Source organism: Curcuma longa, chromosome 19 (genome assembly GCF_044706935.1).
Source record: "Curcuma longa cultivar G26 ecotype Majalengka, Jawa Barat chromosome 19, ITB_CL_G26_1.1, whole genome shotgun sequence".
NCBI classification, from domain to species: Eukaryota; Viridiplantae; Streptophyta; class Magnoliopsida; order Zingiberales; family Zingiberaceae; genus Curcuma; species Curcuma longa.
In genome coordinates this window covers 2,317,370-2,342,113 of record NC_133879.1, presented here as the reverse complement: position 1 = coordinate 2,342,113, position 24,744 = coordinate 2,317,370, and the positions used below count along the sequence as shown (strand labels likewise).

Below are 24,744 nucleotides of genomic sequence, written 5' to 3'. Positions count from 1 at the left end.
CCTTCCAATTAATTCCACTTCTTGTTCATATGATGGGGGAACAAAGAAAGTTGGTTCTTGAGCTCAACCATGAATGCCCTCTGTGTGAGTTCATTGGTTCTTGCATGTAGAGTTGTGCATCTCAACTCAGTCAAAAAGTATTGCCAATTTAATACCCTGAAAGATTTAGGAAGAGTTGCACTAAAATGATTCACAGGTCGAGACGATTATGTTTCCTAGAATTTTTATTTTTCGATTCAAACATGAGTCACAAAGAAGATATTTGGAACTAAAAATTTAGAGGACGTTTGGTTTGGAATTTTTTTTATTTTTTATTTCAATTTTTTTATTTTTTGATCTAGTTTTTAGAAAATAAAAAAATACATTTGGTATGATATATTATTTTTTATTTTTTAGAAAAGAAAATTGAAAAATACATTTGGTTTGTTAATATGAAAAATTATAAATAAAATGAAACTTATATGTACTTGTCACCAGAAGATTCTTTTTCATCGGATAAAGACACACATGTTTCCTCTTCATCAAGACTCTTCTTCATCAAATGAAACTTCAACATTCACATGTTCAATTCTGTCCAAATCATATCCACCAATTCCCAAAACGAAATCTATATCCACAAATCCAAATTGCGCATTTTTAATTTGAGCCATCCCATTTATGTGCTTGATTTTCTTAGTTAGTGCATCCAATTCTGTCTCATCTACCAAATCTGTCTTGTTTAATATAACATATGCAACTTGTTCTACTACTTCATTCACAACACATCTCGATTTAACTTCATTCAAATGTTTCATAGTAGGGGCGGAGCCAGGATTTTGCCGAGGGAGAAAGCCATTTTTTAAACGATAGAATCAGGATTTTTGCCGAGGAGGGATCATTTTTTAAACGATAGAATCAGGAGCCGGGATTTTTACCGAGGCCGGCATATTAATTTAAACGATGGCATGCATGTTAATTGAAGAAGGAAAAAAGAAAAAAAAATAATTAATTGAAATTTGTATCATCGAAAATTAATTGAGAAATAATGTTACTTTTCAATGAAAAAAAATTATGATGTGAAATGTGAAGTGAATTTGTCTGGCTATCCTACATTTACTCCGAACCCATTGAAGCTTCTCCTCGATTGCTTCGTATCAGAAAAAGAAGAAGAAAACAATGCATGAATTCATGGTCACATCGACATGAAATCTTAGTACGCTAATAATGTGGATTTGATTGACGAGAATAATAATTATTATTAATTTTACTTTTTTCTTTCTCAATATTCGGCAATGCATCGAAAGAAGTGGAAGTGGTGAAGGGTCGGTCACCTCTACTACACCAATTAGTATCCTCGCCTCGAATCCACCTTCTTGCACATTTTTCCAAAGGGCAGGGGGGCGACCGCCCCCAGGCGCCCTCCCTTAGCTCCGCCCATGTTTCATAGCATGCATAGAATCCACCAAAGTAACAACACCATCAAGTTTCACATGCCGTTCAACCAAATCATATGTATAGAAAGTTTTTATAATAGGAGAAGGTTTTGCAAGTCCCGTTGTCTTTATAACTATGTGGTCAAACTTGTCACACTTTTCTTTAGCAAGCTTCAAAAGCATTTTAACCAAGTCTCCTCTCACAGTGCAACAGAGGCAACCATTGTTAACCATAACAATGTCCTCGGAAACAGAAGAATGACTAGCAACTAAGGAACTATCAATATCCAGCTCCCCAAACTCATTCTCAATGACAACAATTCTCTTCCCATGTTGTGAGGTCAAGATGTGGTTCAGTAATGTTGTCTTTCCGGCACCAAGGAATCCAATGATAACAGTGGCAAGAACCCTTCCGCCGATGTCAAGCGAAGGGGAGATGTCCTCGGTGAGGTTGAGCCGTGTAGATGAGAGGGAGACCATGGACCTTGAAGAGGCTAGAGGGGCGGCCCGACCACCGGAGGGTCGGAACAAGTTGCGGAAGACGTTGGCGGCGGCCGACGAGCAACTGGAACCGAAGTAAGAGGGGGAGGAACGTAGGTTTAGGGATGCTCTGGAAAGGAGAAACCTCGCGGCCATGGCGCTACCTGAAGCGAAGAGTCTTCCTTCTCATAACCTTTGCCGGTGAGAAAAAAAGGGTGACAGAGAAGAGAAGCCGGCTCCTCGCAGCGACGAAGGAGGGAAGCAACGAGCGAGGTTTCTGTGGAGAAAAGGGTTACTATAGCCGTATTTTTCTATTTTCTATTTGGATCCGCAGTTTCTATTCTCTACACAGAATAATGATACTTTATCATTTTTTTTTTTGACTTCTCATTTTCTAGAAAATGAGATTAGAAAACACAAAGTAAATAGCAATTTCTAGAAAATAAAAAAATAAACAAAAATGACCAAACCAAACGTCTTAATTTCTTTCTATGACAATTTCCATTTCCCCCACCTGTTAACTTATTGAACTTTAGGAGATTAAAATATCTCTCTGTTTCTGTTGAGGTGAGTCAGTGTTGCTTTGTTCTTGAATCAGGATTCCAACCTGATTTGAACAGTTGTAGAGGAAAAAGCATCCACAAATGTTGGACTCTCCCTTGACCTCCAATTGGTTTAAAATATCTTCTCATCTTAACCTCATCCATCCAGAAACTTCACTTTGCCCTGAACTAAAGCTTTCAAGGGTTACACTGCGATGTTGATCTATAGAAAACCAACCTTAAGGGATATAAGATTTTTTTCTTTCTTTCTTTTGTTATATATTTTTAAAGAAAATAAAATCTTATGGAACAAATTGATGGGCCTAACAAAAATCCCCAATGGGTTTGCAAGAGAGAAATTATAAAGAGACCAAATAGTTCAAAAATATCTTCTATCTTTCCTACGAGCTGAAAAACACCCACCACAGAATTGCTCTGTGGCCAGCATTTGTTGATAACTCCACCAGCTCCACCATTTCTTCTTGATCCCTTCGCTTCTCTTCCCTATTGCTCCAGTCTCTTCTCCTCACTTTCCTCCAATCCATGGCTGCCATTAACCACACCTTCCTCTCCTGCAGGCCTTCTTTCCCATATTCTTCCTTCCAGACCAAGATAGATCACTCCTCTGTCTCACTCTACTCCGCGAGGAAACCGAGATCAGACCGGCACAAATCCCAAATCAAACCACAGCGCGCGTCGTCGTCGGCAAGCGGAACCACGAAGTCCCCTTCGAAGTCGGCGGACGACAAGAAAAGCAAGGACGAGCGGGTGCAGAAAGTTCACACAGCAGAGGAGTTCGACGCGGCGCTGCGGGCGGCTAAGAACCGTCTGGTGGTGGTGGAGTACGCGGCCAGCCACAGCGAGAACAGCCAGCGCATCTACCCGTGCATGGTGGAGCTGAGCCGCTCGTGCGGCGACGTGGAGTTCCTCCTCGTTATGGGCGACGAGTCGGACGAGATGCGCGCGCTGTGCCGCCGCGAGGGCATCGACCGCGTCCCCCACTTCTCCTTCTACAAGTCGATGGAGAAGATCCACGAGGAGGAGGGCATCGGGCCTGACCAGCTGGTGGGCGACGTGCTGTACTACGGCGACAACCACTCGGCTGTGGAGCAGCTGCACTCGCGGGCGGACGTGGAGGCGCTGATCGAGCGGGAGCGCGGGGAGGAGGGCAGGCTGGTGGTGCTCGACGTAGGGCTCAAGCACTGTGGCCCCTGCGTCAAGGTGTACCCTACCGTGCTCAAGCTGTCGCGCTCCATGGCCGGCACCGTCGTCTTCGCAAGAATGAACGGCGACGAGAACGACAGCTGCATGGAGTTTCTGAGGGACATGGACGTCGTCGAGGTGCCCACCTTCCTGTTCATCAAGGACGGCGACATCCGCGGGAGGTACGTCGGCTCCGGCAAAGGGGAGCTTGTCGGCGAGATCCTTAGATACCAAGGCGTGAGGGTCACTTATTAATAATTACTGTCTACAATTAATAATTACGCAATTTTAATAAACACTTAAAATTACCATTAATCCCTTAGGTCTTTGCCTGCCTTGTTTTCCACCCTTTCCGTGCTTCCATTAGAGCATCTGCAACGGTGATAAGGTTTTAACGCGTTCAAAGACTTTAAAAAATAAAAAAAAAGTGTGGGACCCACTTCACTGCATGTTAACGCGTTCAAAAGCATGAACGCGTTAACGTGCAGATGCTTCTCTCTCTCAGCCACGTCAGTTTTTTCTCTCTCTCTCAGCGTTATTAACCATAACGCACCGTTGCAGATGCTCTTAGTCTCGAGTAAAAGCATGATCATGTGATATTTCATCTGTGGACGACGTAATTAATATAATGAAAGGAGTGAATTGTAAGGATTCGGTTAATAATTAAAGCAAAATTGAATAACTCATTTTTTTTTGATAAACCGAACCGATCAAACTTTGCTATGAAAATGAAACAAATCAAATCTATACAAATTGATTCATTTGGTAAAAATTCAAAATAATTAATTTTTCAAATTGTCATCGAGTTTGCCAATCGATTGTTAATCGAGTAATCGAGCTGATCAATTGACTACTCAACTCTCTATTTAGTTTCTTAGTCGAGAAATCGAGTTGATCAATCGACTGCTCAACTTTCTATTTGATTTCTTAGTTGAGCAGTCGAGTTGAACATTCAATTTTTGTCAAATAGTCAACTGCTAACTATTTTGTTCAGCTTCTTAATCAATGGAGTTGATCAATCAATCGCTAAACTTTCTATTCAATTTCATAGTTGATTAGTCGAGTTAAATAATCAACTGACACATTTTATATTTAATTTCTTAGTCGATCAATTGAGTTGAGTAATTAATTGATACATTTTCTATTCAGTTTTTTATCGAACAATCGAGTGGCGCAGTCGATTGATCAATTTTTAATTCAATTTCAGTTGCGCAATCCAGTTGAGAAGTCCACTCCCCAACTTTCTTTTCAATTTCTGTGTCAAATAGTTGAGTCGATGAGTGTTATGAAAGACCTAAGTCATCTAATGAGTAATGATTAATGAGCCTATGATAAAATAGTTCAAGGTATGTTAATTTTAGAGACCTATTGTTAATTATTTAGGTTATAAAAAAAAATCCATGTCTAAGACTATTAAAATGCAAGGAGCTAAGAACTCAAGAAGTGCATTAATGATTTAGTGATGTAGTTTGAAGTGTTTTTAAGGAATAGGATTAAGTACATTTTGATTATGAGGATGAGTCATTCAACAGATATATACCCCCTCTCATGTCAAGATAAACAAGACACATTCTATCACAAGTCATTCCCATCAAGAAAAAAAAAATGCAACGCCAATAAATCCATGAGAAGGTATTCGTAATAATACCTTTGAGTCCAATTCCTACTATGGAAGCAATTCCTACCCCCATGTGAACATTATATATATAAAAGATATACTCTCAATAATTCAAAATTTTAAATCAAAGTAATTTAACTACGTATTATAGTGAATAATAAATATGAAAATTGAGTATGCAATTTTGGTAATCTGTATTAAGGAAACCTAAGGCTACACGGTTCAATAAATTATCAAAAAAAAAAATCAAAATATCTCCCCTTTATTTATAAATTTAATATCCATTGACATTTAAAAAATTAACTCAATAAAATACATCAAAATTATTTATATTCTTGTATATATCACAAAATTAACCAAATTAATTATCTCAAATTAAATCACATTCTTATATTTCACCATGAACATGATCTACAACAATGATAATGGAATTAAAAACATTGCATATCACAATATTAAATATATATCAAATTTTAATTCGTCAATCAGATTTGCAGAAGAAGAGTCACAATCAGTTATACAACCAGTCAACCACTATTAACATTTTCAAGTACAACTACTACAAATTCAGAATTAAGAATTATAAATTTTGTCAAATGTCAATTGAGAGATGATAAACATAATTCTACTTCTACATAAATCACGTTATGAAGACTAAAAAATAAAAATCAGATTGCAATCTTGCATGACGTGACCACGTAGGGATTTTGCAATGTCCTTAACTCCTTGTGTCTCTAATGATCAAAAACTAAAAATTTATTATTTACCCTTTGAACAAGATATCAATATGTAAATGCACTTCAAAATAAAATAAAATATTTAAACCATACCATTGATTATTATGTAATTCATTTATCCATTAATGTTGTCAAAGAAGACTAGTCCATTATAATTTTTATGAATTCTAATAAAAAATGATTACATGTAAGTTAAATAAATTAATACTTTATAAGTTTATAATTATAAAAAAATATAACTATATTTTTCTTAAAAATAAAAAATTACCACTTGCAAGTTCTTCCACATCTTCTAAAATTTCTCCTATGTTGATTCGCTTCAAACTTAACTGAAGCTAATCTTGAGTACAAATCAGGCTTGCTACCATCCTAGGAGTCAATGAACTCCTGAAACAATCAAGTACTGGATTACTAGTACTGAAAGTAGATTCTGAAGTAACTGTTGATACTAGAATGACGACTAACACATCATGAACAATTTAAGCAAGTATAGGAAATCTATGATAATTTTACTTCCACCATTCCAAAATATCAAAAATATCACAATACTCCTCAACTATTTTATTAAGATACTTATTTAATTTTGATATATTGCTATCACCAAAAACTTGTGCTTTTTGTTTTTTATAGTTCATAGGATTGATCGTCTTTATAAATCCATTTGTCTTTTTTTGTGGCACATTGTCATTGTCACCTGATTCTAGAATAGATTAAACTTTGAAGTACTATTCTGAGGCTTAATGTGTGATTTTCACAAGTGCACAATTGTTGTTAAGTAATAAAATATCATCCTCTAGGACCGTGAAGTTAAGTACTAGTTCAAATGTAAAATAGGCTATCTAAATAGATCCAAGTACTCTGGTAGGCTGGGTTTGACTCAGTAAATTGAATATGTGCGTCCTCATATTTGAAATGTGAATAGTCCACCCAATTAGAATTATAAGTATTTGAAAATAACTCATACATATTATGCTACTCCATAGGTGGGTAGTATTGAGGTTCAGTCTAATAATACTAAGTCTAAGACTGATAATAATGAGGTTCAGGATGACAATATTGAGGTTGCTTAGGTTGATAGTATTGACTCTCTAGTCTACCTCTAAAATGCTGATAATATGGATCCATGGTTGAAAATTTTTTTTATTCTTATACTGAAATACTAGTAAACAAGATTAGAAGATATATGAATATATAAGATCAAACACATGAATATATGAAAGTTAAGCACTTAGACAGTTTTTTTTCAAATTTTTTATAAAAAATAGAAAAGACAAACAATTCTAAAATTATTAAACACTACTAACATTCCCCAATAACGACGTCAGTTTTGATAATCTCAATTTTATCGCTAAATGGTTACAAATAAAATAACAAAACCCTCTCTATGCTAATGTAGCATGCATAGGGATGATTTGGATCGTCTCCCAATGAATGTAATGGATAAATGATAATTCCTTTGATTAAAGTTATATGCAAATGATTTGGGTTTTTGTATTAAGCTGTAAATGGAATAAATGATTAATGGAAGACAACCTAAGCTAAGCTAAACTATGATTGCATGAACTAATGAAGCATAAAGCAATTAATGAAACTAATGCATCTAATGGAATCCAATCTAATTAATCTAACATATGCCTCAATAGAAAATAAAGAAACTAAACTACAAAGGTAATTCAATTCATGCAATTGAAAGTAATGCCTAGTTCACTATTGAACACAATTAAACATGAACAATAAACCTATGATTAATCAAACACATATCACTAAATCATGAACATAATTAAATTTAAATTAAATGTGTTCAGGGATTGAAACAGGACATTCTTGCCTCAAATTGATCACATGTGCAGGGAGCACTAGATAATTGAACCGATATTTTGATCATAATAAAGAATTCAAGTTAAAGTTATGTTGTATGCTAACAAGCTAAAGTAAGTGTGCAAGGAGCACAGAAAAAATTCTAATTACGGCTGGGCAAGAAAGTCCTAATCTGTAGGACTAGGCAAGAAAATCCTACTGAGGTGGATTAAAATATTGAATAGACAATGCTAGAAAGACAATATTTTTTTATCAAACCTGTTGTATTTTTTATTTAACAATATTTTTAGTCAAAAATATTATCCTTTAAAAAAAATGTTTTTTCAGAAAGTGTTATCTATTAATGTTTTTTTTTTGTCAAAGGCAACATTTTTTTAGAAAGTATTGTCTATTAGCACTTTTTGTTGGTCAAAGATAATGTTTTTTAAAAAAAGTATTGTCTTTGAGGATATCTTATATCGAGGATGTAGGATTTCGCTCGTCTTGACCTCGTGCCTCTCCTCTTCTCCCCCTCTCGCACCTCTCCTTGCCTCTCTTCCTCTCGTGCCGCTCCACCAGCTTTTCCTCTCCAAATCCCAATCCCGGCGCAGTATAACACATAGGCGGTGCCAATTTTATCCTTGACGAGAGCAACGACGTGATCTTCGTCGCCTTCTCGCCTTCTCCGGGGCGCAGGCCGCCGCTTCGCCTTCTGCGGTGTCATCTGGTTTTGGCATAGGGTTTTTCAAGCCTATTCCCCTCTGCAGCGACATTGCGGACATTTTCATCAATATTTGATTTTCTCCACAAGGAGAGCCAACTTGATGTTGAAGGAGAAAGAACCCAAGCCACTTTTTTGATACGACTATACGAGGTACTGCAACTGTTTACTACTGATTTATTTCATTTCTTTTCTAGTTGCTCTTCTGTTTGCAGATTTCAAGTTTGTACTTTCAATTTGTCATCCCGTTTTTAAGTGGAAGTTGTATCTTTTAATCTAGGTTTAGGTCACGAAACATGTCCTCCTTTAATCTCACTTACTAAAGCTCTCTCCTTGTTGTATTTTGTTCTTGATTTCTTTTGTTTATTTAGGTGCAGAGTTGATGTAGAGGAGAGAAGGAACTGAAGCAAGTTTCCCCCTTCATCTTGTATGGTTCTGCTACTATTTAATACTGATTTACTTGTTTTCTAGTTTTTCTTGTGCTTGCAGGTTTCAAGTTTGCATTTTGATTTTTCTCTTCTTTTCTTTTATTCAGGAGAAGTTTTTGTTTCAATCTAGGTTTAAATCTGTTCTCATGCCTTTTTGTTCTCTGGACTCTGCGTGTCAAGAAATATGTTTTTATATAATATGATTTACCATCCTCTTCTTCTCTCTCTTTTTTGTTTATTTGGGTAAAGCTTCCTGAACGTAAGAGATTACAATAGTTTGATACAACTAGATTGATAATTGAAGTTTGCACTTTAAGCCCAATATAATTGCTTATGAGTCAGCTTTCTTACTTCATGTGTAGGAATCAAATCATAAAATTCAAGTGTATTTTTCTTTCTACGAGTTGTTTCTTGGGATAATTAATGAAGACACTCAAACAATCTAATCTATTGGGCAAGTGGATTCACCTTTTACAGACCGTAAATTTTTTTTATCAAAATGGGATTCACCTCTTGATACAATTATGTTAGTCCTCAATTTGTTTACTGAATTTGACCTTGACAATATAACAGATCTATCAGCTGAAATCAGTTTTACCCTTCTGTACATAAGTTTTCTTTTTTTGAAAAAAAGAAGTATTTAAAGGAATCTTTATATTCTTTTCTTCCTTTTTCACAAGCAGGAAATGATTTATTTTATCTTACCATTTTGTCAGATGCAATTATCTTTCATGTGCGAATAGTTATATGGATAATTGTTGGGTCGATTGTTGTCATTGTGATCCTAACATTAATTGTATCATGGCACTTATTCAAGAAAAGACATCCACCAAATCCATCCATTTCAAATGAAGGTATTCAAGTTGTCTTTGTCACACATGAGAATTTGGCTATAAAATTTATCTCAATGCCCTAAAATCTTGTTGTATAGAAATTGCAACCTCCAAGGTACTCGTATTCAAGGAAACAGGATGTTGGAAAATGTTAGGGAAATCTATGCTGCTACAAATGATCTGAATGACCTAAACTTCATCGGTGACGGGGTAGCTGGTAATTATTTTTGCTCTTATATACATTTCATTTTCTACGAAATGAAGTTAAAGATTTTTGAGTTTGAAGAAATGAATGAATTTTGGAGAACGAGAGTTTGCATTCCAGGGAAGGTCTACAAAGGTCTGCTCTCAAATGGCTGCCATGTCACAATCAAACACATCAAGGATGGATATAGAGAGACATTCATGAGAGAAGTCACTAGCATGTCTCATATTCGTCATCCAAACCTAGTTGCTCTGTTGGGTTTCTGCAAAGAAGAGGAAGAATGCTTTCTCGTCTATGAATTGTACTGCACGAATGGAAATCTATCTGAGTGGCTCTTTGGTAACAAGTCCTTGTAAATTAAAGCTAATTAATTATATCTTCTTGGCTATTCGTCTGAGGTGCTGAATATATATGAACCTAATGTTGCAGGAAAAGATAAAACTTTATCATGGACTCAAAGACTTGAGATTGCGATCGGCAGCGCTTGCAGCCTTTGCTTCTTATGTCATGGCTAAGTTTTCTTCAAAATTCTACTGCATTAAGTTTTCTATCTAAATAACTTTCTAGATACTGTAAACTCCTCTTGTATAGGAATAGATAGAATTTTCATTTTTTGAAATATTAGCTAAGATGTTAGATAATCATGAGTTGTTTTATTATATATATGAGCTTGCTTATTATCTTGGTGATGCACCTGCTGTTATTTAGCATATTGTCTTTGTCAAATTTTTTAATTAAGTTTAATGTATTGATCATACAGATAAATGTGGAGAGAAACCAAATGTGGGGTTGTATTTTTTGAGACACGAAGGGTTTTTGCTTTTGTAGACTTAACTTGGATGTAAAGTTTATGGATTATTGCTACAACTTGAATGTATACATGACACAAGAATCATTGTACTTTCTATTTTAACTGTACTTTTATGGTAAATATAATAGACAATGATTTTGTATATGGAAAATACAATAGTTTTTATTTATTACTAAAAATATTTATTTCATTTCAAAAGATAAGACTTTTTTAACTGTGAGATAAAAAATAAGATAACGCTTTTTAAACGTTGTAAAATTTAAGCAATTTGGAATAAAATTACAACGCTTTTTAAACATTGCAACAAGTGTTGGCGATGTTAACAAAGACAACACTAAAAAAACGTTGTTTTTGAGCGACCTTTTTACAATAGTAGCTTTTACAACACTTTTTCAACCAGATTGACAACACATTACAAGCGTTGTCTATTAGCTTTTTTCTTATAGTGATTGGGCAGGAAGATTTGACAAATCAAAGTACTAGGCAGGAAGTCTAGGCAGGTCAGTGGATCGGACGCCTAGGAGATTAATGGGTTAGTGAGAATCAGACATCGGAGGAAAGTCCTAGGGGCTGAGGATTAGATGTCACAACCCGGAGGTGTCGTTCCCGCATATCGGGAGGTACCTCACTCGGTGACGAGATAGTAAATGAACCATTACACGAACAGAGATATAATATAAAAGAACCATCCATAATGTTATTAGATAAACTGAAATGAGACTGAGTTCATACAACCATTTATTAAATCTAGGGACAACTATCTGTACTCATAAATGAAGGAAATTGACATAAACCATCAACTAAAGTAAAACAAACCAAAACGTAGTACGTCAAAGTCTCTGAGCAACTCTAACACAAACTGGACCAGGGTAGTATTAGATCTGTGCCTGCAAATCTGGAAGCCAAATAATGTAGATAATTAGCCAAAGGCTAAGTGGGTAATCAGAATAGAAGTGCATGAATATAATCTTAATTAAGAATCAAAGGAATTAGAGTGGATCATAATTTCATATTATCTCTTTTAGTTCTTGTACAGTTCTCCATTGGTACTTAATATGATATCTGTATATATATATGTATACATATACATCTCTTTATCATTCTATTCATTTATTGTTATCTGAAAATCAGGTAATATTACCATTATTTATCATCACCAATAATCTCAATCTGATCAAATATTATGAACAGTATCAACATTTATATACTTAATTAAAAAGTGCATAACATGAGCCGATGACATCAGAGTGTAGAAATAACTCATATGTATGTAGGCTAATAGCCTCCTCAGAATATACTGTCGCATACGTTATCAAACGTACGAGCTTTCTCTCTAGACCTCACCGGTGGAAGACAAGTTAAACACTGACCGTGGCCTCTGCTCTACCACAATAATATGTGATCGGTCAGTGCTCTGGACCGAGGGCTACATCACGCCACCACTCCAAGCCGACACAGCCAAGGCCCGATGCCGCTCCGCCACCACCTCTGCCGCCGTTCCCTGCAAACCCGCCGCCGTCGCCCCGCCTTCTGCCGCGACCCTCGCCGCCGCCGCGTGAAGAAGAACGCCGGAGCCTCCTGCCAGCTCCGTCGTTCGATGCCGCCACCCTGCCGCTCGCTGCCGACTTGCCAAGACCCTCTGCTACTGCCGTCTGGGCGACCACCTAGCTCCAGCAAGAACATCGGGGCAACGATCCTAGGAAACAAATCGATCATATACAGTTTGATTTCTTCCTTTACCTTCTTCTATTGTTTTCCTTGTAGCTAGGGCATTCCACTTGAGAAATTTATAGGTCTGGCAATTGATAAGGTCAAATGATAATTAGATAACTGAGAATAGTTTACTGGTTGAAAGTTTGGAAATGATTACTATTAAGGTTAATGGGATTAATCATGTACCATGATGTAGGGTAGATGAAATTGGATTTTTGGGTTTCTGTTTGGTTAGCTTAGTGGTTGGGTTGATCTAATTAAAGAGTTATCTGTCTAGGTTAATTAGAGTTTAATTGGTTGGGTTAGTTTGGATTCAGTTCCGGTATTGATATTAAATTTTATTTTTAGGATAACTCAAATTCGGTTGAGGTTTGTAAATAAGATTGACATGTATTTAATTAAAGAACAAGTTTAATTGAGTAAATTAGATTAAAGTTTGCTTATAGTTAAACAATTAAATTAATTAGATAATTAATGAGTCGGTAAAAGTAATAATATTTAGTTAATAATTGATTTGATCAGTTTAAATTGATTCATTGGAAATGATGAAGGTTAACATTAGATCCAGTTAACATTTGGGTTAATGAATTTAAATTGATTAGATTAAATTGAGCTTGATTTGAATAGGTTTAGTTAAGTGAGGTTGATAATGATCTAATGTATCATGACTATTGTTACTAAAAATTTAATTGATAATTGTAGTTAGTAAGTATTGGTTATTTTAAATTACAGGACCTTGATTTGTAGATCTTATTATACGGAGGGGTTCTTATTCGACGATTCGACATATCAGGTGGGTAATCCCTGTGTTTGGTCAACACAGGTTCATTTCTTTCCCAGTGCATGCTACTTTCTATTATTGTTGATTGTATGCCTTATCGTACTCCTGTTCCTTGCTATCTGGATACTTTAGTTATACTCATAATTATTTCTTGCTTGACCTTACTTCCGTTGACCTTGGATTAATACTCCTGACTGTGTCTCTACTCTGGATATGACATTTGTGATTATTATTGTTATAGTTCTTTCCTTATGATACTTGAGATCATTATGACCTATACCTACACTTATTGATTAGCTTGGTAGGTGCTAATGACTATGAAATGAACATCTCATCATGACGCTGGACAACGATTGTAAATCCCAATGATGTGGGTCTATGTTGTCTATAGTTGGCCTTTAGTAGCATATTGATATAGGTGGTTATGACCCCTACTTCCATCATATTGATGGCGACTGTATGGCAGTGTACGCAGTCGATGGTTGTATGGCAGTGTACGCAGCCGAGTCGATGATCTGATCCCGACACCGGTTAGGGGTGGTACTCGGAGAGTATTAGAGGACAGATATCGGCCATAGGAAATGGGATCACCGGACGCGGAGCACTGATCCCTCGCTTTGGATCACCGGACTACTTTGTTGTAGGGCGCGGAGTACTGATCCCCCGATGCCGGCCATACCCAGCCTCAGATGCTTGCACGAGTGCTGTAGCATGTGGGGCAGTTGCATCATGCATACGCATATCATGTGCATGTTATATATATGTATTGGACCGTACTGATCCTGCATTTGATTGCTTATCTGTTTGATTCTTGATTGTTGCATTTTGTTTGACATGTCATTCATATGATGCATCACATGAGACTATTCTAGTGCTTACTACCTGCAGAGTTATTTATGATATCTTGCTGAACTTCGGTATGTATCCTTGTTATCTTTATTTATCTCTTCATGCACTAATTGTTTCTATATTACCCACTGAGTTTTGTACTCACCTCTTTGGACCCTGGGATTTTTCTGTCTTCCCAGGTACCAGGTAGGAGCTTACTGATGATGCCAGGGATCTACCAGCTGTGCCATCTCACATCAGAAGAATTGGTAGATTTAAGTTATTCATTTTAGTAGTAGTTCGATAGGGTTGTATTAGCATTCATTACATTCAGGATGGTGTAGACAGATTATATACATTGGTGTGGTTCTTGTCGCGGTTTTTTCGTTGCGTGGTTGTATCTCATGTGGATTTCCGTATGTATGGTTTTTCGGCTTTCTCGTGGTAATCTATTATAATATGGGATGTGTTAGTTTATTTGCATGTGACCGTGTAGGCCTTGTATGTAGAGTTCTTTGTGTGAGTATGATGGGACGGGTAGTCCATATTTCTGATCGCTTGTGGCCGATGTATATTCGTGTTTGTATACAGGGAATTGTCAGCGATACTTGGGAGGTGATGTCAAAATTTTTCAGACGGCTATCTCCCGGGTCGTGACATCCTTAATTTGTAATAAATTCTCATGAGAGATAACTAACGGCTATTGATTACTAAAAGAGGTCCTTATTGGGTACTCGGTGACAAAAGGTAGGATATCAGATATGTATGACCAGGGTGCCTCATGACAAGAGGTAAACTTTAATTGGACTATCGGGTATCATCTCCGACTAGTAGTCATAACATTAGAGGATCACAATTGTATTCTAATGAAGCCTGACGAGGTCTAATTGGGTAGCTTGGTTAGAATCCCTACATTGATATAATTATTGAGGAATGGTAAGACATCCATGATCAATCAAACATAGTCTTGAGGAATCTGAAATCCTAGGATCGTTTACCAATCCTGTCATCTAGTTGATTCTTATTCGATCAAGGTTTAGGTACTTGAGTTCTCCCTCTCTCTCTCCCCAACACCAAACCATTCATTCGCAACTCTTTTTGTTTAGTCTGGTGATTAATTCCATGGTCTCTGTGGTTCGATATCTTTTATTACTTAACGACACCCGTACTCTTGCGGGAGATTATCACCAAACAAGTGTCGCAGCCGATCTAGAAGTCCTACGCATCGCGCACTCCTCCTGAAACTTTTTCGGTTGCACAAGCCTGGCCCCATTTGTGTTCAGTAGCACCACTAGTTGAAGAGGATGACTTTGAGAAGTTGTGTCTCTATTGTGCACATTCAGCCTCCTTATATAGCCCCTTCCGGGTGCTTGAAAACCTTATCCGGACACCTGGATAAGATCTGATTTGATATGATCTCCTTGATCTTATTCGGGCTGAGTCTTCTCGGTTGGGGTGCTTGGAAGTGGAATAAGGGTGCCTGGACCGTCCAAGCGCCTGGAAATCTTTAGGGCACCTGGATCTAGTTGACTCAGGTTTGACCTGAGTTGACCCCGGGCTTGGTTCAGCTGTCTCTATTTGCTCCACTTATGCTTTCTCCATCTTGTTTCCAACTCCTGGTTCCTCCAAGATAAACATACAAACATGCAAACAACCTAAGCCTTACCTTGTAGGTTTAACTTTGGATTTCCAATGAAATTCTGGGTTAGATTGATGCCTAATGTTCCCACACTGGGAATGTGCCCTTACCCACTCCACTTGGGAGAATTTACCTACCAATCAAGTCCTCTAGACTTGTTGGACTTTTGCTTAGCCTTGATCCTCGACCCCAAGGATTTGCTACTAGACAAGACATCTGGTCCACCTGACCTGCCTGGACTTTCACCTGACATCTAGACCACCTGATCTGGCTAGATTTTCTGTCATGCATCTGGTCCACCTGATCTGGCTAGATTTTCTGCCATGCATCTGGTCCACCTGACCTGCCTAGATTTTCACCTGACATCTAGTCTACCTGATCTACCTAGATTTTTTGTCATGCATCTGGTCCACCTGACCTGCCTGGACTATCACCTGGTGCACTTGATCCTGCTAAAACTTTTGCCTAGTCCTCCAGACTAGGACATTCCTTTGCCTAGACTCCACACTAGGACTTTCTTTTGCCTAGCCTTAACTAGGACTTCTCCTTGCTTGGTCTAACTAACTAGGACTTCTCGCTAGTCATCTCGTCAAATTGACCTGACTAGACTTCACTCACATCCAAACATTAGGTCCTGTTTGGATCAACCCTTGGTCAAACTAACCAGATCTAAGTGTATTGTCAAACAATGAAACTCTAGGGTCAGATCTAGTGCACCTTGCACTAACAATCTCTTTTTGATGTTTGATAATTTTTTTAGTTAATTTGGGTCAGAGTTTAACAATCTGGGAGAATTATATATGATTAACTTAATTCCCTTCTCTCCCTTTTCACATATCAAAAAGATTGAGTAATTTGTTTAGTTCAATATTGCATCAACAATCATAGTAATGCATATAGTCACAACTTAGTCTTGACAATTCTTGAAAAACCATAGTAGTTTTCATGGTTTTTCATAAATAATTTTGAAATAAATTTTAAAAAACTTTTCAAACTATTTTCCCAAAAGATTTTCAAACTAAGTTTGGAAAGAGAATATATTTCAAAATAGTTTTGCAATAACATTTCCAAGATTTTCACAATAATTTTGCACAAAATTTTTAAATCAAATTTTTAAATGAGTTTTGAAGAATTTTAGCATATTTCAAAATAGATGAACTTTGAAAACTATTTATTATTCTTTTAAACTAGAATCTCCTCTTCACCTCACACATCATTAGGGCTCTTTGTTAACTACAAAGCAATCTCCATAAGTGTCTTAGGGTTTGACTCAGATCAAAAGAATAATTTAATGTTAATTTTTGAAACATGATTTTGAAATAGTTTTCAAATATTTTTGAATCATATTCATAAAAATGAATTTTTAAGGGTTTACATATAAAAAATAATTTTAGAATAGTTTTGCTCTTTCAATTTGGACCTCCCCCTAAATCTGACACTTTCTTAGGGCTCCTTGTTAACCACAAGGTAAACTCCCTAAGTGTCTTAGAGGTTAATCTAAACCAAATAGAGCAAATAACTTTTGATTTTTCAAAAACTTTTTCAAAATATGATTTTTAATTGGACTTTTAAGTTTGGATTGTCCCTAAATCTGACACTCCCTTGGGGCTCCTTGTTGACTACAAGGCAATCTCCCTATGTGTCTTAGAAGTTATTCCAAGTTAAAAGCACAATTTGCAAAATTTTCAATACATTGAGTTTTTAAAAAATATTTTCAACATAAGTTTTCCAACAAGTTTTAAAAGTCTTTTGAAAATTAGGTCTTTCAAGAATAACCTCCCCCTCTACTATACACTCTTCTTAAGACATCCTTGTTACCCATAAGGATTTTCTTTCTATGTGTATTAGGGTTCTTGACTTAGTGTTGACCTAGAAGTTTGTGTCTAAGCGTTGGTCAATTAATTTTTAAATATAATGTTTTGAAAACTATAACATATAGTTACATCCAGCAAGCATGAATCTCAAGTAAATATAAAATTTTTCAAAAATAGTTTTTATAAAAATAGTTATAATAATTTTTGAAAAAGTTTTTAAAACTTTGTATTATAATTGTCCTTATCATCTCACCTATTCTAAGTGCCTCAGTACATGACATATAAGGGTTACTTTAAGAGTTTTGTGAGATGATTTATTAATTTTGTCTTTATTAATTTTTGTTGAGTTCTATTGAATGTTTGATCTTGTGTTAGATTCAAGTTTAACCATCAATCAATTAAGTCCACATTTCAAAAATTAACTTCCAAGTCGTAGCGAGGTAGGGGCCTTCTGTTAGTGGTAGCCCTAGAGCTAATTATGTGATGATTGACTAGGGACTTTTGTATCATATTCTATTATTAGTAAAGGCAAGTTTTTTTAGTTATTATACTTACTTTATATTTGTGCCAAATAACTAAGTATAATAATATTTTTGGATAGCTAGTTCTAATTTACATCATATCGATTATTTGAATCGATAGTGAGATGATGTAGAAAATACTACTCTGAATCATTCCTAGTCAAGCATTAATATTCAGGAATGATGTTAATGCATTGAGACTAATATGTAAGTTAACTGGATGACTTGATCTCACAAGTCATGGATATGGGATATCGAGTAGATACATGAGTATATATTAGAGAATGTATATTGAATTGACCCGCCATGAGAAAGTTTCATGGATCGTTATATGAGTGTCATAAACTTTCTCATGCGACTATTGGTATGAATAGTCCTTAGACCTGCAGTTACTATAGTTCTTTACATAAGCAGTTATGTACTTTGGTATCGTCAAACATCACTCGTGACAGGGTGTACTATAAAGGCGATCACAGGGTATGAAATAAATTATGCGGAGGGATGTGAGTGATGTAGATGGTGTTGGAAACTTGAATCCTGTTCTGTTCAATTCTTGCTAGATAAAAATTTTTTGGAGACAGAATCTTTTCAAGCAACCCTCATATTCGATCAACCATGTGTTTGATCGATGCATAAGATCATTGGGTTCTTATGTTGGTATTCAGGATCCATACAAAGAAAACAATAACAACTATGCAGCGGAATAAAATAGTTGTACCTTTCTTCTTTGTAGGTTGTGTAGATGATTGTACATACCCGAAGACCTCTTGATTTTCTGTTGTATTCCTCTTCTCTTCTTGGACGTTGTATGGGCAACGATCTTCCAAGATGAAACTCCACCCAATCTTTCTTTTCCTCTTTTCTATCCGATGGCAACAAGAGAAGGGAAAACCTATGGTTGAGCCACCACCGTCTCCTCTTCCTTTCTTCTTTTCTTCCTCTTTTCTTCTTCTTTCCAAGCCGCCACCTTTCCTATCCTCTTCTTACTTCTTTGGGCACCGGCCCTAGGAAGAATCAAGGAGATAAGAGCAAGGATAAGTGCCAGCCTTGGCTTGAAGAAGAATTCCTTTTGGCCGCCGACGCTAACTTGAAGAAGCCCTTCCTATGGCTGCCGGCCCTAGCTTGAAGAGGCACTTCCTTTAGGCAGCCTATCTTGAAGAAGGAGAGAACTTAGGTGCCGACCCTAGCTTGAAGAAGCTCTTGATGTGGGCGCCAACCCTAAGGAAAAGACAAGAGAAAACAAGGGTGGTCGGCCACAACTCCAAGGATTAGGTTGTGTGTTTTTAGCCTCTCCCTATTCTCCTCTTTTATAGCTTTGCCATCATAGAAAATTTAGGAAAAAATCTAACCAAATTTTTAGGAAAAATTTAACCGAATTAATATAATTTTGTTGTATAACAAAATTTATATAATTTTGTTGGATAATAAAATTTCTTTACTAAATTTTGTTAGATAATAAAACTTAATAAAATTTTGTTGCATAACAAAATTTATATAATTTTGTTGGATAACAAAATTAACATACTTCTCTTTAGAATTAATCTGAATTCTATTAACTGAATTCTTAATAGAATTCTTAACCTAACCGAATTCCAACAGAATTCTAACGGAAAATTCTATGGGTGGATATACTAGGCTCAATCTAGAGGCTACAACAGGGACCTAGAGGAGTAATTGGTTTTGGCCTCCTGATGGGCTTGGGCTTCCTGTGTTCTCCCTGAACACCCAACTCAAGTCCATCAATAATAACTCATACCACTAAAGGGTTATTATTGAACTACTCCATCAATCCCATATTATAATATAGGCTACTTCTTATCATGAGTGCATTAATATCCATGTGTTTAAGATATCGTATGTCCGTTAATTAATTGAATTACTGATAACTCAATTAATTAACTTCTGAATTCAAGAGTAGTACCACTCAACCTTATTATCATGCGGAACTAAGTTCATCTGCAGGGTTTACATGATAATCCTTATGAGCTCCTCAAGGGGACATTATCAGCTTAAATATTAGGACACAATTTTCTTCTATAATCAACAACACACCATATACATAGCATTATCTCCCAACTCATCGGACCTTTTGATTTAACGAATAAATCTCACCCTTTGATGAATTAAAGAAATACATACTAAGTATATGTGCTTGTTATTATATAGGGATTAAAAGCATGCACATCCATAATAACAGAGGTCTAGTTCGATTATATAGTCAGTATAAATTGAACGACCTCAAACGGTCCTGCTCAATACACACAAAGTGTACTAGTGTAATTTAATAGTTAAGACAAACTAATACCAATTACACTACAACCATTCTAATGGTTTGTTCCAGTCCAACTTGGTTGTGAGCTAGTATTTATAATTTACAATGAACCGATAACATGATCTTCTGTGTAGCACCACACACCATATTATCTACAATATAAATTAAGTGGGCAACTGCATTACATAAGAAATGTAAACATTTGACTAATGTGATTCTTATTTCATATTATTTCAAAATAGATATTTATACAAAAAGCTAGGCTTATAGTATACATCCCAACAATCTCTCACTTATACTAAAAGACTATGCTGCCATAAATACTGTTATACATCTGATCCCCATCCCCTCAACTTGCCTATCCAAAGCTCTCATCGGAAAGGCCTTAGTTAAAGGATCTACCAGGTTATCTACTGATGTAATCTTGGTGATAACAACTTCTCCTCGCTTTACGATGTCTCGTATTAGGTGGTACTTGCACTCAATGTATTTACTTGCCTTATGGGCTTGTGGTTCCTTTAAGTTTGCTACTACAGCAAGTGTCCATTTAATCTATATTGTAGATAAACATGGTGTGCGGAGTCACACACAGAAGACCATGTTATCAGTTCCTTATAGATTACAAACAGTGTTCACAACCAAGATGAATTGGACAAACCATTGGATTGGTTGTAGTGTAATTTGGTCTTAGTCTGTCTTGACTATAGAATTACACTAGTACACTCAGTGTGTATTGAGCAGGACCATCTGAGGATTGTTCGATTTATACTGACTATATAATCGAACTAAACCTCTGTTGCTATGAATGTACATGCTCTTAATCCCTATATAATAACAAGCACATGTACTTAGTATATACTTCCTTGATTCATCAAAGGGTGAGATTTAGAGCGATAGATCAAAAGGCCCGATGAGTTGGGAAGTATTATTATGTACATGGTGTGTTGTTGATTATAGAAGGAAACTGTGTCCTATAATCTAGGCTGATGATGTCCCCTTGAGGAGCTCATAAAGGATTATCATGTAAACCCTGCAGGTGGACTCAGATCCGCATGATAACAAAGGATGAGTGGTACTACTCTCGGAATCAGAAGTTAATTAAATTCGAGTTGTCAGTAACTCATTTAATTAACGGACATACGATATCTTAAACACAGGGAGATTAATGTACTTATAGTAAGAAGGAGCCCATACTATAATATGGGATTGGTGCGGTAGTGCAATAATAACTCTCTAGTGGAATGAGTTATTATTGATGGGCTTGAAGTTGGGTGTTCAGGGAGAACACAGGAAGCCCAAGTCCATCAGGAGGCCAAAACCAATTTCTCCTCTAGGTCCCTGCTGTAGCCTCTGGATAAAACCTCGTATCCACCTAAGAAAATTATATGAAATTTCGGATAGGAAATTTTAAGAATTTCTGAAATTATTTTTTCTAGAGAAAAATTTTGTTAAGAAATTCTGATTAAAATTTCTGTTACGAAATTATTAATTTTCTTCCGTAGAGAAAATTAATTATGATTTTTCTAATCAAATCTGATTTTTCTAATCAAATCTGGATGAGATTTGATTTGATTAGAATCAAATCTGGATGAGATTTGATTAGAATCAAATCTGGATGAGATTTGATTTGATTAGAATCAAATCTGGATGAGATTTGATTTGATTAGAATCATAATTTTATCTCTTCCGCAGACAAAATTGGTTATGATTTTTCTAATCAAATCTGGATAAGAAGATTTGATTTGATTATAATCATACCAAATTTTGTGAGATGACATAACTATATAAAGGGGGGTTTAGGGGAGGCAAAAGAACACACAACAAAAGGTTTCTCCTCCCCTCTAGGGCCGGCCAAGGAGAATCAAAGCAAAAATTTTTTTGCCTTCCGCCGCCCACCCTCCTTCTTCTCTTCTCTTCTTTTGTGGCCGGCAATCCAAGCCCTCCCTTCCTTTAGGGCCGGCGGCCAACAACAAGAAGGAGGAGAAGAGAAAACTAGAAGGAAGAAGAGCTTGCTTCATTGCTTGCATTCTTGCCATCGGAGAGAAGAGACTTGGTGGAATCATCTCGAAGGATCGTTGTCCACACAACGTTCGAGAAGAGGAGAGGATATACAGCAGAAGATCGAGAGGTCTTCAACTCCTTCTAGACATCCCGTTAAGAAGAGGTATAATTTAATGTTTCCGCTATAATTAAATTATTCCTTTTATCTCGGATCCTGTAAACCAAACACAAGAGCCCAATGATCTAAATGCGTTGATCAAACCTTGGTTTGATTAACTATGAGGGCAACTTGAAATCGTTTCTGGAAAATTTTTGTTCTGCAAGAATTCACCGGAACGGTTTTTCAAGACTTTCCCATCAACATTCTCCCAAGTCCTTCATATCAAACAGCTTGGACAACCATACACTTACGTCTGACAACACTTTGACACTGCTAAACTTTATAGTCCATATCAGCAGCAATAGATAAAAGAATTCGGATAGACTTAAGCATGGCTATTGGTGAAAAAGTCTCCTCATAATCGATTCCCTCTTTCTAAGTATACCCTTTCGCAATAAGTCTTGCTTTAAAGGTTTCTACCTTTCCATCTATTCCTCTTTTCCTTTTGTAGACCCATTTACATCCAATGGCTTTTACACCATTTAGTGGTTCTATAAGCTCCCAGACTTGATTAAAATCCATAGATTCTATCTTAGAGTTCATTGTCCTTTGCCAAGATATCGTATATTTATCTTGGAGTGCTTCATCATATGTCCAGGGATCAAGTTCATGTTCACCAGGGACCAAGTCCGAGGACTCTTCCAAAAATATGAATCTATCAGGTTGTCTAACAACCCTCTAACAACCCTAGAAATGGATATGTCACTATTAGGGTTACAAATTGATTTAAATTTATCGAAAACCCACGATGAATACAAACAAATGAAGTATAGGGGCCTCGAGTCATATTTTTCCAAGGGCTAGTAGAAAATTATTTAATTCAAGCTCACGTGTAGTTCTTTTTGGGTTTTTCAAATGTAAATGGGTTTTTGGGATTTTGGAATGAAATGTAATTAAAATTATCAAGTAAATAAAAAATGCAAGTCACTATCCTAAAGATGAGACTATTGAACCAAGGTATCAAAGTAAATCTAAGATGTAATTCAATTTGAAGTAAAAGAATGCAACCTATCCTAGGTTGTCCTCTAAGGCAATTATGGAATTCAAATTCAATTCTCTGTTAATTGAAGTTGGTCAAACCCTAATGCAAACTAAACCCTAATGCATCAACTAACAATCTAACATTCTGATACAAACTGAAACTTGATACGAAACAGTAAATTGCAATGGCACGGAACAGTGATTTAGAAACCAAATAGCTAATAGAATCAAGAAATCAAATCAAGGCATTCAACTACACAAGCTAATGAGTTACTCAAGCAAATTGAATTTAAAGAACCATTAACAGCTAGGTTGAACAATCAAGAGTTTCAGAAAAACTAAAGATAGTATCAGAAACTAAAACAGAAATAGAAACTTCATAAATCGAAAACTCGGATTCTCCCTTCCATCTCAATCTTTTCCTTGCCGTCACACAAAGCCTGATCAATGATCAAAAATCCCAATTAGCTTCTCACGAGCCAAGCTCGGCTTGCTCCGAATCAACCTTGAGCAACGCAACCCAGAAACCCTCCTCCTTACCGCGTCGAACAGAGCTATGAACAGAGCCTTTCATGTTCTGAAAATCCAGCTAAAAATCTTCGAAATTACTAGCAATGTGATGCTCCGAAATCATCAAGACCCCTTAGAGAACCCCTCCTCCTGATCTTGATAGCTTCGATTGGTTGTATCCGACGAACTCAACAGGTATCAGTGGCGGAATAGACTCCTCCGGTGAAACTCCCACCGGACGAATTCACCATAAATTGCTGCAAAACAAGCGTCATGGTTGCTCTCTGGAATCCGGGAATCAACTTAGAAGGAAGAAATCTGAGCTTCCCTAAAAAACGCAATGAAAAATGAAGGAAAACTAAGAAAAAAACCAAGGAAGAAGATGGCGGGCTGTTTGCTACAGTAACGCTACAGTAACTGCGATTTTTGGGTTACTGTAGCATTCTCGTTAAAGCTAGGGTACTGTAGCTATGGGGTTCAGCTAATTTGAGTTCGACCTGGGTTAATCTGTTTCAACCAAATTCACTCAATTTATCTCCAAATTGGCTCTAATCCGCATGGGTTCCATCCTAATCACACTTGAGTCTTGATTCATGAAGTTGGATCGATCAATTGGGTCAATTTTGGCTCGATTCGATCATGGTTGAGCTCGATCTTGGTTAAATTTGAGCCCTACATCCAATCAAATTCAATTAATGTACACATCAAATCACAAGACAAAATATAACTTAATCCCT

At 36.4% G+C, this 24,744-nt stretch overlaps 2 protein-coding genes across 2 annotated transcripts; one reads left to right on the top strand and one right to left on the bottom strand.

The window, feature by feature from the left end:
• Nucleotides 1-521: 521 nt before the first annotated feature.
• On the bottom strand, nucleotides 522-2,048 carry LOC141812733 (uncharacterized). The gene is made up of 2 exons (XM_074700736.1): nucleotides 1,418-2,048; nucleotides 522-787 (listed from the first exon to the last, which is right to left on the bottom strand). The coding sequence occupies exons 1-2, from the start codon at nucleotides 2,046-2,048 to the stop codon at nucleotides 522-524; spliced, it is 897 nt and encodes a 298-aa protein (XP_074556837.1).
• Nucleotides 2,049-2,847: 799 nt separating this feature from the next.
• LOC141812785 (thioredoxin-like protein CDSP32, chloroplastic) lies at nucleotides 2,848-3,952 on the top strand. The gene has a single exon (XM_074700774.1). It carries the CDS (start codon nucleotides 2,978-2,980, stop codon nucleotides 3,890-3,892), a length of 915 nt encoding a protein of 304 aa, XP_074556875.1. The 5' UTR covers nucleotides 2,848-2,977; the 3' UTR covers nucleotides 3,893-3,952.
• The last annotated feature ends 20,792 nt before the right edge of the window (nucleotides 3,953-24,744 follow it).

Excerpts from the sequence above, each read along its gene's own strand:
- LOC141812733 (XM_074700736.1), bottom strand. The coding sequence starts at position 2,048 with ATGGCCGCGAGGTTTCTCCTTTCCAGAGCATCCCTAAACCTACGTTCC. Across the intron at positions 788-1,417 it reads TTCTATGCATGCTATGAAAC|ATTTGAATGAAGTTAAATCG; the intron begins ATGGGCGGAGCT and ends CTACTATGAAAC.
- LOC141812785 (XM_074700774.1), top strand. The coding sequence starts at position 2,978 with ATGGCTGCCATTAACCACACCTTCCTCTCCTGCAGGCCTTCTTTCCCA.